At 42.1% G+C, this 20635-nt stretch overlaps 1 protein-coding gene across 5 annotated transcripts in view; it reads left to right on the forward strand.

The window, feature by feature from the left end:
- TMEM263 (transmembrane protein 263) overlaps positions 1-20635 on the forward strand; it is a 348456-nt gene that overhangs the window by 272707 nt on the left and 55114 nt on the right. For 3 of the 5 annotated variants that reach the window (XM_050955545.1, XM_050955550.1, XM_050955551.1), the window contains one exon: positions 8520-8580. The exons of the other annotated variants lie outside the window; for them this stretch is intronic. In XM_050955545.1, the coding sequence (XP_050811502.1) occupies positions 8520-8580 (61 nt within the window). The remainder of the gene's footprint in view (positions 1-8519; positions 8581-20635) is intronic. 5 annotated transcript variants of the gene reach the window in all.

Consider the following 20635-nt stretch of genomic DNA (forward strand, 5'->3'; position numbering starts at 1 on the left):
TCAGTGTGGCACTCCAGGACCTGGCACACTCAAGTAAGGGGTCACAGGTATATTTGCTGTTGTGGATCAAAATTAAGTTTCGAAACCCAGAACTTTAAAGATCATATCAGGAGCATGATGCAAGTTGTATCATTGTGGGCCTACTCAAAGGAACAGACACCCAACTCCCACTGAAATTCAGCAGACACGATAGGCCTCTTTCAATTCTCAGCCTTAAACACTACGGTTTGTGCTAGTGTAAGGCTGACAGACCCCGGTCGTCAGCGGGCAGGATTGAACAGGGGACCTCTGGAGCTTAGTACATGAGCCCCTACCGCATGAGCTAAAAGCCAACTAAGGTTACCTGAGGTTGTAGAGCAGACTCATTTTATCTCTCTCTAAGTAGTCTGAGTGCTATTAGATGGGACAAAACACCACACCCCGAAGGTGTGCGGGTTACACTAGCCTACTGGTTCATAAGACAGACCCAAGGGTGAGCTGAACCTTGGAGCTCTGGCATCTTCAGTCATCTGACAGAGGCTAGAAGCATCATCGAGAGGGAAATCTAAAAAGACCATAGTTGTGAGACCATACACGTTGCCAGTCCTGTAGAATAGCTTTGTTCATGAGGGCTATAAATGCAATCCATATAAAAACAAACAAGACAGTCTGGAGATAACCCACATTTCTAGAGGTCAAACCTCAGGTGACCTTGCAGGATCATATATAGTGTCTGCGTTGTGTATTCCTCCATTTCATCTGGAGAAAGGGGAAAAAAGTTTAATAAGTGAAACCTGGACTAGGGAATCCAATCCATCCAGTAACTATAGAGCAAAGATTGTGGAATATCAATGCACTTTGAAATCTGTATCATCGTAGACCCTGGTGTATGTGTGATGATTTACAAGTAACCTGGCAGTGGATGAAATAATTGTCTTCGTAGATCTGAAACAACACTGACATCTGCTTTGAAATTTAAATGAAAGAAACACAGTGGAGTTCTTTTAAATGCATAACCTTGGTGCACTGATTTTTTTTTCTTTATAATAGGTTAATTACTTGAACAGGTATTAGTTTAAGAGTTTTCCATTCTATTGTACAGCAATAAGATACACTTAAAGTTATGCATTACTGGACAATTACAGCACACTGCCCCAGGTGGTATTATATAATACAAGGCCAAAGACAAAGTGATTTTAATCACCTGGGTACAACACTGATATCCTAGAAATGTTCTTTTGGAGTGCCCTGTTGCTGCCATGAATGGAAATTGCAAAGCAAATAAAATAACAATAAGGAATAATCTCACTTGATTATTTATTGTGCATCATATCAGTGGTGCAAGTACGACATAACCAGTAGTCAGTTGGAAAACTCCATTTGTGTCCAGCGTCCTAATGCTATTTCTTAATAATAAATGGTTGAGTTGGAGGAGAGGCCAATGGCTTTGACTGAATAGGTTTGTCGTTTTCAGCAACTCAGTTTTGCTATTGTGTGGCACCTGGAGATAAGCAGGGAATTAGTCAATGTTAATAAGTTTACTTTTTTATCAAGTAAAATGTTTGTTAAAGAGAGTTACCCAATATGTGATAAAATCTTTATTCGGAGTTATGAAAAGATAATGGAATGTGATGATCTTTGTAATGCATTCAGTGGGAAACCACTTAAAATTTTCACCAAAGAACCTTACACCCCTAATTATGAACTGTTACTCTCTAAATAGCAGAATTTAATCTTGTCTAATCTTTGTATCAATACTTGCATTATCAGACCTGTCAGGTTGCCCTCATTTTGTGGGGGTTCCATTTCATGCCATTTAAAGCAATTTCACTGGTGAAGCACAGAAATTCACAATGTATTTAAATGGAAATTCTCAGTAAAAACTTGCTCAAACCTCATTTGATCTCTGGGTAGAATATAGCCCATTGTGTTGTGAGCAGGGAAGGAATGTGAGTATGGATGTCTATATATATATATATGTGATATAACTTATAACCTTTTTCTAGTAGCATCTGTCACCTGTCTCATCCGAGTTGCTTTTTAGCAGAGAGTTATTTGAGCTTTATGCCCGGTGTTTCAATCACAGCTCTGGTTTCTGAGTAAGAATTAATAACATAAGTAAATTCACAGCACAAAATGCACAGAATTACAAATGTCGAGGTGAGCCCCGTTGGCAGGTGAGCTCCAATCTGTAGCTCGTGCTAATGAAAAATTACCTAGATTGTATGCATTTTAAATCTTTTATTTCTCTAGAAATCTAACATAACAGGCTCACAGCCAGTGTAATCTCTGGTAGAGAGTGCACTCTAGTTAGATGGTTGTAACTTCATTCCCATCAGGATGTGCACAGACTCCAAGTGCCTTTTGGGTAAAAAAAAAAGTCGAATCCCTAAAGCATTTGGTTTTTGTTTGCATTGAAACAAGTGGATGGCTCCTACTACAGAATGCAGAGAGTAGATCTGGCAAAATCTGTTTTGGTAGGAGATCTGGCAATATATGTGAGAAAAGTCCCTGGCCCCAAAGCAAAAGCAGCTGCATCACCACACTACCACACTTTGGGTGTACATTGCTGTCATGTTTATTTTCCTCCCATTCTACTAACGAATACCACATGTGAGTTGAGGATTAGTATTTCTGCACAGAGGTTTCTTCCTTCCTCTCCCCAGCCTACAATGCAGTGAAACAGATTAGAAATAAGTGGAGAGTGGTATTCCTTAGGTTTGTTGTTTAACTCCTTCAGTGCTTGATTTCTCTTTGATGTGTGTTTGTTTAAAGCAGCCCTCTAGCAGCAAATGTGGTTGTAATTCATGCTTCCTGTTTTCATTCAGGATATCTCAGCTCTGGCATGTTCACACAAGATTGCTGCTGCTGCTGTTGATATAACTTTGTTCTTTCCCAGTTCAGCTGGGATACTGCTTCTGGTCCCAAGCAACATGCAACTTACAGTTGGGGGATCTGAATTCCAAAAAAACATTGCTTCGTCCCGAGTAGTCCCTTTTTTGGCCAGATTTTTCAAAAGCACTGAGCATCCAGCAGTTTCCACGGAAATGCTTTTGAAACGCTTCATTTGGGTCATAAGCAGGAAATGAATTCTTGTGATAATCTGGCTTTCGTTATAGCTGCTGAGCACTTTTGAAAATCTGTCACTTTATGTTCAAGTCTGTCAGAACATATTTCAGATGTTGCTGGTCAGGTGTCTCATTGCTTACTCCCTTGCAATGTTACTCTGCAGAAAGACTAGGGGAACTCCAGCTGGCACTTTTCAGTCTGGTGGGAGCCTGTGCTGATCAGTAACTTCTTTTTAGCTCAACAGACTTTGGTGATAGTAGCATCTGAATTTTCTAACACTAACAGCTATGGTTGGTTTTAATTAGAGCTGTCAAGCAATTTAAAAAATTAATCGCAATTAATCGCACTGTTAAACAATGATAGAATACCATTTATTTAAATATTTTTGATGTTTTCTACATTTGCAAATATATTGATTTCAAGTACAACACAGAATACAAAGTGTACAGAGCACACTTTATATTTATTTTTATTATAAATATTTGCATGGTAAAAACAAAAGAAATAGTATTTTTCAGTTCACTTAATACAAGAACTGTAGTGCAATCTCTTTATCATGAAAGTTTAAATTACAAATGTAGAACTATGTACAAAAAATAACTGCATTCAAAAATAAAACACTGAAACTTTAGAGCCTACAAGTCAACTCAGTCCTACTTCTTGTTCAGCCTTGCAATGCTGGCTAAAAAAGTGCCATGTGAATGTCTGTTCTCACTTTCAGGTGACATTGTAAATAAGAAGTGGGTAGCATTATCTCCTGTAAATGTAAACAAACTTGTTTGTCTTAGCAAATGGCTGAACAAGAAGTAGGACTGAGTGGTCTTGTAGGCTCTAAAGGTTTACGTTGTTTTGTTTTTGAGTGCAGTTATGTAACAAAAAAATCTACATTTGTAAGTTACACTTTCACGATAAAGAGATTGCACTATATTACTTGTATGAGGTGAATTGAAAAATACTATTTCTTAGGTTTATTACTTTTACAGTGCAAATATTTGTAATAAAAATAATATAAAGTGAGTACTGCACACTTTGTATTCTGTGTCATAACTGAAATCAATATATTTTAAAATGTAGGAAAACATCCAAAATATTTAATAAATTTCAGTTGGTATTCTATTGTTTAGCAGTGCAATTAAAACTGTGATTAATCACAATTAATTTTTTAATTGTGATTAATCATTTTGAATTAATCGCGTCAGTTAACTGCGATTAATTGACAGCCCTAGTTTTAATACTGTTTGTGCAGACCCTTGTGTGAAAAAGCTCAGGAAAATGCAGGACTCATAGCTATGGGCAAAGCAAAAGAGAGAGTAGGTGCCGGTGCTGGGCAAGATTTCTCCCACTGCTCTGCCAAAGCACCTCACTCCTGAACTAAATCAGCCCCTGATGTTCGAGCCCTGGGCTCTTCAGACACAGCTATCCCAATGTACCTCTATGCTGAGCTACAGCATTCCTGCTATTCCAGTCTAGTTTCTGCATCCTTTCTTTCTCCAGCTCTGCTAATGAGATTGGTCCTTGACAGCATTTCCTATCTGTCCCAATTCTGTTTACTTCTGATCAGATGCTGCCAATTGTGGCATGTTGCCATACTGTGTGATTTTTATGATGTGGACAAATATCCACCAAGGACTATAGAGTTGCCACCAAATGTATTTCATTGGCGACCTCACTCAGTTTTCCAGAGGTTGAAGGTTAGTGCATTAATTTACTGAGCCAATTTGCCCTCTGCAATGCTTTTGAGAAAATGTCTTGAATTCAATACCTTTAAATCACTTTTATATGATTCCACGTTCTATAAGGTAAATTTGCTGCCAATATAAAATGTCTTCAAGTATCTCGGGAAGGAAGGTTTGCTTGAGCTGGTGTTCATTATAGGAAAATTAATGGGGCCACTGATCCCATTAATTTGTTATTGACCCTTAGCTTAATACAGCAGGTCAAACAGCCCTACTTTTAGCTTCAGGGCAGGTTTAGTTAGTGCATAGATTTCCTTCTTGTTGTGTAATATCTTTCCCCAGGAAAGTTCCAGTCAGCTGCAGCATCTGATTTTAATGAAGTTCCTACTTTACACCCAATTCTACAGATGGATAATGTGAGCTGTAGAAGGATGCTATGACTTAACCAGGCTTTCATGGCGAGTCCTGGTGGTTCACATGGAACTGGAACCGAATATGTCCCTGGTCCACAGTCAATAACTCTAGTCAAAAACATTTTTTAAACTTGACACCAACAATAAGGATAATTTTCAGTGGGAATCTGACCTATAACTGACTAGAGATCCAAACTATTCTCGCATATGTCCATGAATGCATGCACATGCGTGCACATACTGTGTTTTGCATGCTGCATTCCAAAAAAGCACCCATCCTGCCTTCACTAAAGAGAAGGAGCTCTCTCCCACAAGTACTGGCAAGACTGTAGATCTAAACACTTTCTTCCCTCTCTATAATATAAAACTACTTCAAGGGTCCCCTAATTGGGGGTGTTTTGTATTTCAGTATTATTGCTGTTGTCTGAGGAAAGCCATAATGTAAGCTTTAAGAATGCATTTCTTCACCTTTCTGATTTCTCTCGCCTTCTCTGATCAGCATAACTTAAATGTCTTCTCCAGTAATATAAGCTCTTCAGGCAGCAAACTTGTCTGCCAACCTCTTTGTAAAGTTCTAGTGGTGCTATATAATGTCACTTTTCTTCAGTTACACACCACTTTTGGAGGCCTGAGGTTAAAATCTCTCATTATTCCATCTTCAAAACTCTTCCAATCATTAGGGTAGAAGCCAAAATCCCTAAGAGAAGGGCAGCAGGGTTATCGTCTTCTGTATCTGGTGGTAATGTTCACAGCCTTGCTGTATCTTCTTCCCGCTGTCTCTCATTACCAAGAGAGTACCAGCTGGAGGAGAAGGGGGAAAATGACTAAGGAAAAAAATAAACTTTTCACTTTTTAAACGTTATTGACAATTCATCTTTAATCTTCAGACAAATTGTGCCCTTCCCTGATAATTTATTCAGTTCCAGCAACTCCTAGGTATTGAGTGATGAGCCTAATTTCAGTCCACAGACACCCACAGAGATCTGCCATACTTTCAGCACACTATAAAAGTCTGAAGAGGACATATTTGTCCTCTCTGAAAATGCAATGGCTTTCCTGCATCATCCTGTCCAAGTTTTAGGTGCACTCTGGCAACTGCAGGAGTTATATTACTCCTGCCAGCTTCCAACCTAAGGGCAGTTTTGTAGCTCTCCAGGTTTTCTAATTGACACGGTAAACAGTTCCTTCACTTCACATTTTCCCTTTCTCTTTGTAAACTCTTCACAAGAGATTCTGCATACGCCAGCTGCACACTGGAGCAGATCACTGTGTCCTCCATCTCTTCTGGCTAGGCGCTTATTTTGTCTTCCTTGTCCTAATGCATGTAATACCATAGTCTGTGCAACAGCTTAAGCTATCTTCCATGTTCCACAGTTTGTTAAACCACTGCTGCCCGCATCACATAGGAAGCCTTCTATTTTTATGCTGCTCTTGTCAAACCTAAACATTATCCACCATGCAGGAAACACTGCTGACCCCATTTGGACTGTTTCTTTCTACTCCCTGAAATTCCATGTGTCCAGAATCCCCTCTTGCCTCTTTATCTCTAAATTCTTTCTAGTTCTCTCTCAAATTCATTGGTTCACTGAGTCTTTCTTTCATTATGAAATACTGTTCTATCTTTTGTATAAAGAAAGAGCTGAAAAGCCACTTCAAGGCTGCTGAAAGCATAGTGAATATAGCTTAAAAGGTCTGTGTCTTTTATTACAGCTCCTAGTTTATTCTATATACGCTTATTATCCTTTGTGTACTGCATGGAACAGTTTCTTCTTCTTCTTCTGGTTTGTGGAATCCTTGTACATGTGATTTCCTGGTATTTGGTTTCTCCTATGTGTGTCTCCTATATCTCTTCTTTTAAAGACTTCCATTTGGCCACTTCTGTGAACACTCTTTCAGCAAGAATCCACCTGACTTTCTAAAGCTTCATGACAACTCTTAAAGCCAAGCATTTCTAATGCTGGCTGCTGCAAGGATCGCACTTAGCACTTGAACCAGGGGCATTAGTCATGCCTAAACCTGTTTTTTCTTACAGTTCTTCAAATGAGACACATCATCACAGTTTCCAGTTCCACACAAGTTTCTTTATATTAGCATTTTCACGGCTGTTTCAATCATACTTGACAGTTCTGGATCTATCGCCTATATACCAGTTGTCTAAGGAATTGATGACTTCACCCCAGATCTTCGGGATTATGTAGGGAGAGATGATACTATGATCCCAGTTGGAGATCAGTTTCCCACATTCTCTGCCTCTCTTCTTTCCACTGTCCAGGGATTTCTCCAAAAGGGTGGAGTTACAGAACCAAGTCTCTTATTTGGAGAACTTTTATTCTTAAGACCTTGACACTCCTACACCCGTTCAGCCCTCATCTTCTACTTCTCTTCCACACTCACTAATTTCAAAAGCAAAGTAGGTTCTTGCCTGTTCCATTTCCAGCCCTATTTAGCACATAGGTAACAGGAGATAGGCACATCATAAGTACCATAGATGTTATATGTTTCCTGTTCCGGTGCCCATTTTCCTATCATATACTGTTAATGCAGAGCTGTCAGCACCACTTTCTCCATGAGCTATTCCAATGGCTCTCTTCTCCCTCATCTCCTCCGGAATTTACATTGCTTTTTCCAATGCCACATAATCACAGTTCAACAAAGATCTGGTTTGGGCCATGCTTCTTATGAATTGCTTGCATTCCGGTTCCATCTTGGGGTCGCAGTCAGGATCAAGAGCCAACTGTGCTGATTTATTTAGACCAGTTCTGAGTCCTTTGCTGTCCTTCACACATACCCCTCTCCATTCCTCCTCTTCATTGTCATCTTCCTTAGTCATGTCAGCAGAATAAAAGCATCACCTCCGTGATTCTGCTGTATGCAGGCTGAATAGCTGCACCCCACCGTTCATGGGCGTCTTCTCAGTTGTTCCCTGCTTGTCTCTTCTCTGAAGAGTCACCTACACTTGAGCTTTCCAAAAAGAACAGGACAATCATGTCTCTCTTCAGATTTCCCCTGTAAACTCTTGCCCTGCCCAGTGAGCTAAGGAACATATTTCTCACATCATTGTTGATTATAAAGGTTTTAGTTAGGCAGCTTGTGGGTAAGCAGGTGATTTTTTTTTTCATTGTTAGCCTTGAGTGTTGCAAATTACCTCTCAACACAAACTACATACCTCAAGTACTCTAGACGTCTTACACACGTTCAGGAATCTTAATATCTCACCCAATTTTTTGCATTAATATCCCTTTAATCCAGGCAGCACTGTAAGGACTAAAGATCCTTTACATTACATACAGGTAGGATTATGGCTTATTCATTAGGGAGAGAGAAAGATTGATTTTTCTTCTTTGCATACGTGATAACTTTCCCTTTGCTGAAATCCTTGCAGACGCTTCCCCCTGCTCAGCCTATCTCCACAGGAGGTGAAGATGTAACCCTCACTATGAAAGGTAAATACCATGGCTCCCATTGAAAGCAGAAAATGAGCACTCCTGTTTCTCTGACAGAAAGGTTGTATTGTGAATTAAGCCCTGCAAGATGATCTGCCCTTAAACCCTCCTCTCTTGTGTTAAAGACTATATTGTCATCTTGCATTTTCTCTACTTATTTGTTGTTTTACCATGGAATGAGGAAATTTCCAGATCCAAAGACAGATGCTTGTCAATAAATATCTCCCAGTAAATTCAAAGTTCAGATGTCACCACAGATCTGTCACATGTTAAGCAGCAAATCACTGTAAGGCAAAACAGAAAGAGCTCTCAGCCTAAAGTGCCAAAAACCACGCTGTATATGGACAAGGACATTGCAGGATACACTCTGTGTAGTCTCCCCAGATGACTGGAAATGGAGCTTGGATGACAAGCCATAGACCAGTTTGTGTATTTATTTTAAGAAAGTGGGGCAGAATACATTTTATGTGACATAGCAAAACCATCTAGCAGAAGTAATGAAGGCAATTCTAAAATAACACAGCCTTGTTTTTAACTTTCTTGCCTTTCTTTATTCGCAGCTGGATGTGTGCTGTGCTGGAATTTTGTTCACATTCTGGCTGTCTTGTAAGCATCAGGCAGTGCGCGCTACCCCATCTGGCCAGGCTGGCCTAGAGAAATAGGCTCTTCTAAATGTGCAAAGACAGTTTCTTTACATAGGCATAACTCTCTGTACAAAGCTGCCTTCTGTGTATTACAGAAGCCATTAGGACTAATAGAATTTGGTTTCCAATCACAGCCCAATAAATTCCATTTTGTTGCATATTGCCTCAGAGAGATGAGATGGGACAAGTCCATGGAAAGTTTTTAAGAACCCTGGGGGGCAATTTTGAACTTGATTCCAAAATGGCTGAGTTAACAGCGGAGGATGGGGGCAGAGATGGTTCTGTTTCCTGTAGACAAAGAAAAGTCTGGCTGCAGCGTTCAAGAACTCCAGAACTTAGAAACTGAGGGGTTAAGAAAACTATAAAAATGAGAATTGAGAAAGGAAGCAACGCACAAATAAAGCTTTCAGTGGAGGCAGAACCAATATATGGACAAATTCTGGCATAATTTACTGATACGTGACTTAGAGGTGAGGGTGATGCAAAAGAGAAAGGAAGTTCACAGATGAGAATGACTCCAAGAGAAGTTAAGGTTTTGCTTAAGGAACATGATAGAGTCAGAAACATTTGATAAGGACTCTATCTAGAAAGACTTCAATCTTGAAAGCATTTGTTTAGTTGTTTACATAAGTTTTATGGTGTAAGCAGAATTTAGATGGGATACAGAGGATGGCCATAATATCTTGACCATTTTGAAACTTGCTTTCCACAAAGTACCTGAATGCAGGAAAGGTACCCCTCTATATAAGACAAGAGAAGCCACCAGCAATCAGTTGCTGGTTCTGCCCAGTCTGGACAGGACGTCTCGGCTAGTAGGCCTATGTTTTCAGCCAGACTCTCTCAATACACCTGCAAGACTTCAAGGCACATCTATCTGAGTTTGCACAGCCTCCACATTTACAAAAGCATATTGGGCAGTTAGGGATGCAGTTACCTAGTTTTATAAAAATGTGGGGTGGTTGCAGATTTATTTAATGGAGACAGGATGGACATTTTTTTTCCTTCTCTCCAGCAAACTAATTTTGGCCCAGCATGAGGTGGGTTTTTGGCCTGCATGAAGATTAGACCCTCCCCCCCCAAATATACCTCACCCCTAAAGGTCTTTGGGCTAATTTTGTGAATTAAGATAGTTTTTGCATTAACAACTGTCCTGTAGACTGAAGTTCTCTATCCTCAGAGCAAAATGGACAGGGATAGGACATACTTTCCCTACTAACGTGTATTTATATTCGTGCTGGCGGATCACAGGATGAGAGGGTAGTTCAGTGCTACATGGCCTCTCTAGTGAGACTGTCAACAAGACAGCGCCAATGAGAGTCTACAGTTGTTCAGGTTTTTATTGGATACTGGTCTGAGTGTGAACTAGTCTGAGACCTACCAACTCATTTCATGCACAGGACATCCTTGTGTCCTAGAGCTGAAAAGGTTCCCTGAGCTGCCCAGTGCCCCCTTTTCAAATAAAGACCATATTAAGTTCAGAATGGTGAAAATAAGCCATAGGAACCATGTGACAGGCTTGGGGAAATGGGGCTACCATGCCATTTAAAAAGGAAAAAAAAAAGAATGAGTTTTTTTTTTCAAGTTTTCTCTTCTAGGCTGCCACCTTCTGTCCCCTGTGTACAGTATCTGCCATCTGTGTGAGTGTAATTTAGTGCCAATTAAGGAGTGAGTGGGAGCCATAAACTCATTTCATTTAGAACCTGGAAATGGACTCCTGGGAACCTAGAGAGAGAACTGAGTGCTTTCTCTCCACAAAAACTGCTCCACCCCAGTGCTGTAATTCTAACCACCAAGCACCAAATCTCTAAATTCAACGCTGGCTCGGATTTACGGAGCATTAAGCGACTGAATTAAATCCTCGGTGTTCACTCGGAGTCAGCCTGAGTGAGTAAAGGATTTCACGGGCTGGGTTACTCTACAAGACCATAATTTATAACATTATGCAGAAGCTGCTCCTCCGAGTTTTATTTTGACTTGCTACAATTTCTTGTTATTAAAGCCTCAATAGTATTTGTTGTTTTTCTGTCTGCTTTGATGTGGGAGTTTTGGATTAAATCTAAATAAATAAATGAGTTTTAAAATTAAATTAGGTTTCATTTGCATGAGTCTGGGAGTGAAGTGCATCTTTCTTTTACCATATAAAACCTAATAGACCCATTACTGATCATACAGCCCTCAGTTGCTCATGAGAAAAATGACATTTCCCTCTGTGAAGGAAATACTTAAAAGTCCCAAGAATAGATTTATAGGAATATTTTAACCTTTTCTTTGATCCTTGAAATGTCATTGTTCTGTAGGCTACATTGCAAAATGTGACCTTTTCTAGGAACCATGAGATGGATTTGATCTTTGGAAGATGTTTTAGAGATAATGTACTAGAGGGTGCAGGGAGGATTTGTTCCTAAACAGAGATCGGAGCTGCTTTTTGTCTGCATGTGGTGAGAGGATGTTTGTGTCCAGTGCGTATAGTGGCATAGGTATTTGGAGTGTGCTTTATAGGTAGAGAGCAGGGAGATGTTAAGAGAATATCGCAACTTTTTATTTTAATGTGAAACAACTTCATTTTCTTTAATCCAAATAAAAGAAGTTTAAAGTAACAGTATTGGGCCATATGGGGAAGTGTTCATATGAAGATGCTTGAAATGTAGGCTGTTTCCTGAAGTGCAAGCTATGTTTGCTTTCCAGACAAAGTTCACCTAGAGTCCCTGGCTGGCAAAATACAAAACTGGGCAGTTAAAGAAGAAATAAGAAAGTTGAAAAGAGTTGAACCTTCCTTCCCTTCAGATTTGTGTTTTGGCATGATGTTTCTGTCCCGCTTCTCTGATGCTTCCATCCCCCTTCAGTGTTTACAGTTTGTCTCTCAGAACAACAAATCCTAAATTATGTGTATCTTCCATGTTGCATGTAAAAGAAAGCACCAGCTTAATTTCTGTACAGCTGTGTTTCGTTTGGAAACCCCTAACCTTTTAGCTGTTTTCAACAAGAGTGGAGAAAAGCCAGTAAAACCCACTGATATGTCCCAATGGTTGTCAGTTCCCTCTTTTGCTTTTGCTGGTGATAATATTCCAGACCAGATCTCCTCCAAAAATGCCAGAGCACCACCACGTGAGTTCCCTATGTTGAGACCAATACTGCAGTCTTTCAACACCCAAAACTCACACTGGAGACTAGTATTATTGATGTAGTATACTAGATGTAATGGGTTCTGTCACAGAGACCCCCTTGGGACTGTCATCTGATGTGCAGAGACTACCTCTGAGCCTGTTGAGATGCTAGAAGAGGGCCTCACCCTCCCTGATTGAACTAACCTTGTTATCTCCAAACTGATTCTTGCCTGCATATTTATACCTGCCTCTGGAAATTTCCATTACATGTGTCTGACAAAGTGGGTATTCACCCACAAAAGCTTATGCTCCAATACAACTGTTAGTCTTTAAGGTGCCACAAGGCTCATTGTTGCTTTTTACAGATCCAGACTAACACAGCTACCCCTCTGATACTTAAAAGTTGTGACTCTGCTGGGGTTCCACTGTGCACTGAAGCTTGGGTTGCAGGTGAGAAATGGAGAAGCAGCTGTTGCACTTAGTCTGATGTTTAGAGAAGTCCAAACACTATAGCAGGTTAGAGTGCACAGTACTAAATAAGAAGCATTAGTCACTGACCTGGAGCAGCTGGGATTGTAATCTGGTAAACTAGCATGATTTTCCAAAAAGATTGAGAGCCATGGTGAAGTTACAATGCGGACAGTCCCAGAGGATCTTTACATTGGTTCCTACCTTATTTTGTCGTGTGTATTAAATCTGAAAGTATTTTATCCATAGCTAATATGTTGGAAAAAATGTAGCTAAACAATGAGATGTCTGGGAGTCACTGGCCTTTATCAGTGACATGGCTGTCAGGCAGTAGAGGCTGGTGACATTTTGAATGCAGGTAAGCAAAATTAACAGGTTAGGTTGCATACAGACAAGTTATAGCAGCGGATAAAGACCATGTACCTAAGTAAAAACAAAGTATACAGGGTCAACCCTGAGGAGCCGCCACTGCAGTTTGTCTCCTTTTGTGCACCAAATGCAGCTGTAGCCATGGTAGATAATACAGGTGTTTGGCCAGCATATTGGACAACATGTCATGGTAACCACATCCATGGATTTATTTTACAATAGAAGCATGAATGTAAGAATATAACTGGCTCTGTGATGGTAATAGAAAAATCCACGGGAGTCTGAAAAAGCTGTGCTTTCCAAAGTTCTAGGTCTACAGATCTCATGGTGATTTATCAGTCTCTCTGCTCAGTTCTCCATCCATTGCCTTGCATTTCACATACTAATGCTCTGATTTCCTCAGCTTCATGAATCGACCATCTGTAAGCAGGCATCCTTCGATCTCTAGAGACCATGGATGCATGACCCTTAGAGAGAAAAAATGTACTCAATTGGTTTTATGTGGCTGAAGAGACCCACTCGAGAGAGAGAATCTCTGCCGCATCTGTCACGCTTAAAGGTGGTGTTCTGACACGTTGGGCTCTGCCTTTGGTGAGCTCTTTTCTCCTCTGCTAAGCTGGACTGCTTACTCTTGTACCTTCAGAGACCTTTGTTGAGCTCTTGTTTCCAAAGGCCATGGTCCTGAATGTGATCTTCCCAATTGTCCACATCCACGTCCATTTCTTTCTGGTCTCGCTTGCACACATCCCTGAAATATAATTTTGGGCATTCGTGTGTTTTTCCAGATGCCAATTTACCATAGAGAATGTCATTTGGGATGTGCCCATCATTCATTCGGCACACATGCCCGAGCCAGCGGAGGCATCTCTGTTTGAGGAGTGTTTGCATTCTGGGTATGATGGCCTGCTTGAGCCCATCAGTGTTGGTGACTCTGTCCTTCCAGGAGATTCCAAAGATTCAACAAAGGCAATGCATATGAAAGCTGTTGAGTCTCTTTTCCTGATGAAAATATAGGGTCCATGTCTCAGTCCATACAAAAGTGTGCTGATAACATATGCACGATGCACACAGATTTTTGTATGTTCTGTCAGTTTGTTGTTTTGCCATACCCTCTTGCTCAGTCTAGATATTGTTGTAGCGGCTTTTCCGGTACTGAATGTTGAGTTCCGTTTCAAATGGCAGGTTGACTGTGATAGTGGACTCCAGATATGTGAACTCATTCACCTCTTCAAGTTCATAGTTGTTGATCTTGATGGGGGGTGCTTCTTCAACTCCTTGGCACATTGTGCTCATCTTTTTAGGCTTATGATAAACCTGAAGTCTTCACAGGCTTTGGAAACACTGTCCATGAGATTTAGGAGATGGGCTTCTGAGTGAGTTGTCACTGCTGCATCATCAGCAAAGAGGAGAATAAGGGCCTCCCAAGTCTTGGTTTTAGATCTAAGTCTTGCAAGATTGAACAGCTTTCCATCAGATCTTGCGTGCAAATAGATTCCCTCAGTTGAGGGACCAAAAGCTTGTTTCAGTAGCAAGGAGAAGAAGATCCTAAGGGTTGGGGCAAGTACACTGCTTTGCTTGACCCCACTATGAATCTGGAAAGCCTCAGAGACTGAGCCACTATATTGAACTGTGCCTTACTTGTTTTCGTGGAAGGACCAAATCATGCTTAAGAGCTTGGAGGACATCCAATATTTTATAGAAGTACAAATAGTCCACTTCTACTGACAAGGCAAAAAGCATTTATCAGATTGAAGAAGGCTATGTACAGGGACTTTTTTTGTTCTCTGCATTTCTCTTGTAGTGGTCTCTGTGAGAAGATCATGTCGATAGTAGACCTTCCAGCTCTGAAGCCACACTGTAATTCAGGACAGATTCTGTCTGCAAGGGTCTGAAGTCTATTCAGGATGACTTGAGGAATGGCATTTCTCATGATACTAAAAAAGAAAATGCCACGATAGTTGTTACAGTCATTCCTGTCACCCTTATTTTTGTAGCGAGTGATGATGTTAGCATCTCTCATTTCTTGTGGTACTTCACTTTCTTTCAAGCACAAGCACAGCAACTCCATGAAGGTGTTTCAGTAGGGTAAGTTTTCCACATTTTACGACCTCTGATGGTATACAGTCTTTTTCGGAGCCTTTCCATTGGGAAGGCCATGTATGGCAAAGCTAAGCTCCTCAACAGCTGGCTCATCGTTGAGTTCTTTCATAACAGGCAGGCTTTCGATGGCATTAATGGCTGCACCTGTAACAATATTTTCACAGCTCAGAGTACTGTTCTACCCAGCCAGCCATCTACTTAGTGCGGTTGTTGGTTGTTTCCCCTATTGTTAATTTCAATGGGTCTGAAGTTGGACACAAGCTTTCTTGATCCCATCATACATGTTTCTGATATTGCCTGTATCAGCTACTACTTGAATGCTTTCGCGTAAGTGCAGCCAGTAGTCATTGGCCCAGTGTTGAGCAGTTTGTTGTACCTTGGTTTTTGCCTCTCCCAATGCTTGTAAAGTTTTTTTCATTTGAGTCTCTCTTGTAGTTGGCTTGAGCTGTTTGTTTGGCCTCTATGACTGTTGTCCTCTCACTGGAATATGCATCAAACCAGTCGTTAATCTTGTTTTCTTTCTTTCCAAAGACTAACAGAGCTGCATCATAGATTGTGTTCTTCAGCTAGGCACTTGGGGCTTGTTGTAGTATGTTCTTGTACTGCTGTGACTTTTCTTGGTCCACTGTGGTGCTGATGTTACAAGGACGTCCTTTTACTTTAGATCTGTGTCTTTTCTTTGGTTTCAGTCTCGCTGTATACCAGAGAGTGGTCTCTGTTACAATCAGCACTTTCATAACTGCAGGTAATGAGGACACTGTTAAGATTGGTGTGCCTTGTGATAATAAGATCCAGTTGGTGCCAGTGGCCAGATCTCAGATGTTTCCAAGAGACTTTATGTTGTGGCTTTATCTGGAAGAGTGAATTTGTTATACAAAAATAGTAGTAGGAACAAAATTCCAGCAGTCTCTGACCATTTTCATTCATGTTACCAGTTCTGTGTTGACCAAGACAGTTAGTCCATGCTTCATGATGAGCTTCCAGACTTATGTTGAAATCCCCTAGCAGAAAAACATATTTATGTTTCAGAATCCTGCTGATGACAGTGTAGAACTGGTTCTTAATGTCAGAAGATGAGGAGAAAGTTGGGGCATACAGACTCACAAGGTATACTGGGCTCTCAGATGTGAACAAGTATAGTGCCAAAATTCTCGCTGATCCGTCATCCCCAGAAGTGAGTTCTTGATGGAAAATCCCCCTCCATGCCCTCGTGTTCTTCAGTGCTTTTCCTCTGCCAGAAAAACGTGCAGTCTTTTTCCCTGAGAGATCTACTTGATGCTAGCCAATGTCATGTTTCTTGGAGGGATGCAATATTTACATTGAGTCATTTCAGCTCATCATTGATTACAGCAGTTTTACATGCATCACTGATTTTTGAAGGTCCTCAGATAATCTGATTGTTATGGTGCGAAGGTTCCAGCACCCTATCTTTAAGCATGTTTTCTTTCTTTCACTTGATTTGCCTGGTGTATTGGTTTCACTCCACTTGTCAAATTATAAAACTCTAAGCTCCAAGCACCCATTGAAGCAGGCAGACTGTGGCAGGACAACAGTCTATTGTCTGGGAGATGCCCAGTTTTATGGTGGGCAGTGGTTGTCCAGAGAGATACAATGATCTCTCCCACCATTGGACACAGCCCCTGGTGCACAACTGTGCTCCAGTTGAGTAAGAGCTTAGAACCAGTGACAGCTGCCTTCTGTTGTGTGTCAATGTTCAAGGCAAAGCTGGAGTATTTCTCCAGGATTCAAGCCTGGCCAGATACCATGGAGGCCCTGAGTTGCCCATGCATCAGGATCCTCCTCCTTGGTGTCACCAGTAAAATCCAGAGGAAAGGAAGACTATCTAGAAGACTCATTAATATAGGACATCAGAAGTGCAGGATCATCCACTCTTTTGGATGTGTAAAAAAGGAAGTGTTGATGTTAAGTCCTGTATTGCTGGGTTGTGTCTGTTTCTACTCAGAAACTCATACTTTCAAATTGATTGTATTCCACTATAAAAATTTGCTCTAGGGTTGAGAGGCTCAGTGCTTGGATTACTTTTTATATTGCTTGATTGCCTACTAAATAGTGGGTTCACTTCCTCTCTCACTGTGCAGGGAAGTTTGCAAGTATATGACCCCTAAGGATTTGATCTTGCCCAGTGCAGATGGGAAACGTGCATACAAGCACAAAGTATAAAGTGCTGAGCAGTTTGGGGAATGCAAGGGACCCCATTCCTGCATTAATGAGATGCTGCTGTATAGCTACTAAGTTATTCCTGCGTAGTAGCGGGAGTGAGGCTTGAGTGGGAGTCAATTGCTAAGTGTCTCTCATTAGCATGCTTAAAATCATGCTGAACCCCATGTCTCTGCAGAAACAGCCACTTCCCATCCTTTTTATCACACGCTAAGGGATAAAAGAGGTGTTAAGACTAAAACAAAAGAAATAATGGGGAAATATTTCCACAAATGCACATTGACATAGGAAAGTGAATTTAGATTTGACCCTTTCCTGTTGGTTTTAGAATCATAGAATTGTAGAACTGGAAGGGACCTCAAGAGGTCATCTAGTCCAGTCTCCTGCACTCATGGCAGCACTAAGTATCATATATAAATGGAGATGGGGGGGTCTATATACTTTTTAATGCATTAAATATATGTAAAATAGTTTTATGTTATTACTCACCACAAATAATAGTACAGTAGGCACACAAAAATATGCAAGTACTACTCAGAGATGTTGCGGAGTTTTGCTGTGGAAGTAATCTGTAACTGACGTGCTAACAGTTATTGGCTAACTGAATTCAAACAAAGCCACGGCGCTGCCACATCATCATCTGCACATACGTCAAGAAATACCCCGCAACGTGGCGGTACACTCTATTTTGTAGCGAGATAATTTCACTACAATTAGCTTAAAAACTTGAAAGTACATTTTTTATTTGTATATTACAGTAATCGTTAAAAAATGTATAATGTTAATAAATACATAGGTTTGATTAAATATAGTAGTTGTACTTACTTACCTGTGCTTAATTTGTGTTTTCGATGTTTTACCTTGTAAAAAAATCTGGCATGTCTTGCACCCCCAGAAGGGGCATCTTGCTTCCCCCAGGGGTACATGCACCCCAGGTTAAGAACCACTGATCTAGATCATCCCTGACAGGTGTTTGTCTAACCTGCTCTTAAAAATCTCCAGTGATGGAGATTCCACAACCTTCCTAGGCAATTTATTCCAGCGCTTAACCACCCTGACAGTTAGCAATTTTTTTCTAATATCCAACCTAAGCCATTCTTGCTGCAACTTAAGCCTATTGTTTCTTGTCCTATCCTCAGAGGTTAAGGAGAACAATTTTTCACCCTTCACCTTGTAACAACCTTTTATGTACTTGAAAACTATTATCATGTCCCCTCTCAATCTTCTCTTCTCCAGACTAAACAAACGCAATTTTTTCAATCGTTCTTCACAGTCATGTTTTCTAGACCTTTAATCATTTTGTTGCTCTTCTCTGGACTTTCTCCAGTTTGTCCACATCTTTGCTGAAATGTGGCACCCAGAACTGGACACCCAGCTGAGGCCATATCAGTGCAGAGTAGAGCAGAAGAATTACTACTTATGTCTTGCTTATAACACTTGTGCTAATATCCCAGAATATTTGCTTTTTTTTGCAACAGCGTTACACTGTTGACTCATATTTAGCTTTTGATCCACTATGATCCCCAGATCCCTTTCCGCAGTATTCCTTCCTAGGCAGTCATTTCCCATTTTGTATGTGTGCAACTGATTGTTCTTCTTCGAGTGATTGCTCATATCCATTCCAGTTAGGTGTGTGCGCCGCGCGTGCACATTCGTCGGAAAACTTTTACCCTAGCAACTCAGTGGGCCGGCAGGTCGCCCCCTAGAGTGGCGCCGTCATGGTGCTCGATATATACCCCTGCCGGCCCACCCGCTCCTCAGTTCCTTCTTACCGCCCGTGTCGGTCATTGGAACAGTGGAGCGCGGCTTAGCTGACCTCCACTTCCCTAGCTACTCGTAGTTCTTGTATATATTTATGCAGTTATAATCCTTTTTTATATATATTTGTATAGTTATACGTTTTTTCTTTGCTAACATAGTTAGTTTAGTAATAGTTAGCGGGGTTCAAGAAGTAGCCCCTTCCATGAACCCGGCACCGGAGCCCATGCACGGCTCACCGGGTTTTAAAATGGGCTCGGTCTGCCAGAAGCCGATGCCGAAGAGCCACACGACTCCTGTTTGAAGTGCCTCAGGGAATCACACTTGACAGCTAAGTGCCCCATTTGCAAGGCTTTTAAGCCGAGAACAAAAAGGAGTGGGACTTTCACTTACCCCTCCACCTTTGGCGCCGAGCGATGATCAAGCGGCTGGCAGAAGTGCCTCCTCGGCACCGGACCCCGCCGGTACCGCCAAGGCCTTTCGGCACCAGCCGTCGCCGGCACCGAAGTCGACTCGGCACCGCTCCCTTCCTCCGAGGTCGAGAAAGCCTACGATTCTTGCTGGTGCTGGACGGCTCCCCGGCACGCGCCGTGGTTGAGCCCCCTGCTCCTGCTGCTTCCGTGTCACCTGCATCGCAGCCAGAGAGCTCGTCTGAGTCGGATTGCCCGGCACCGACACCTGCAGAGGCACCGATGACATCGGCACCGTCGATTCCAGTCCCCCAGGGCCATTGAATCCAGTGCCTGACAGCTCCCTGGCACGCGCCATGGTAGAGCTTACTGCTCCCGCTGCTTCTGTGCCAACTGCACCGCAGCCAGAGAGCTCGTCTAAGTCGGATCGCCCGGCACCGACACCTGCTGAGGCACCGACAACGTCGGCACCGTCGATCCCGGTCCCACAAGGGCCGTAGAATCCGGTGCCTGACGGCTCCCCGGCGCGCACCGTGGTTGAGCTTACTGCTCCTGCTGCTTCCGTGCCAACTGCACCGCAGCCAGAGAGCTCGCCTAAGTCGGATCGCCCGGCACCGACACCTGCTGAGGCACCGACGACGTCGGCACCGTCGATCCCGGCCCCACAAGGGCCGTCGAATCCGGTGCCTGACGGCTCCCCGCCACGCGCCGTGGTTGAACTTACTGCTCCTGCTGCTTCCGTGCCAACTGCACCGCAGCCAGAGAGCTCGTCTAAGTCGGATCACCCGGCACCGACACCTCTGAGGCACCGACAACGTCGGCACCGTCGATTCCAGTCCCACAAGGGCCGTCGAATCCGGTGCCTGTCGGCTCCCCGGCACGCGCCGTGGTTGAGCTTATTGCTCCTGCTGCTTCCGTGCCGACGGCACCGCAGCCAGAGAGCTCGTCTAAGTCGGATCGCCCGGCACCGACACCTACTGAAGCTCTGACGACCTTGGTACCGTCGATCCCGGTCCCATGAGGG

The sequence above is a fragment of the Gopherus flavomarginatus genome, chromosome 5 (assembly GCF_025201925.1).
Source record: "Gopherus flavomarginatus isolate rGopFla2 chromosome 5, rGopFla2.mat.asm, whole genome shotgun sequence".
NCBI lineage: Eukaryota > Metazoa > Chordata > Testudines > Testudinidae > Gopherus > Gopherus flavomarginatus.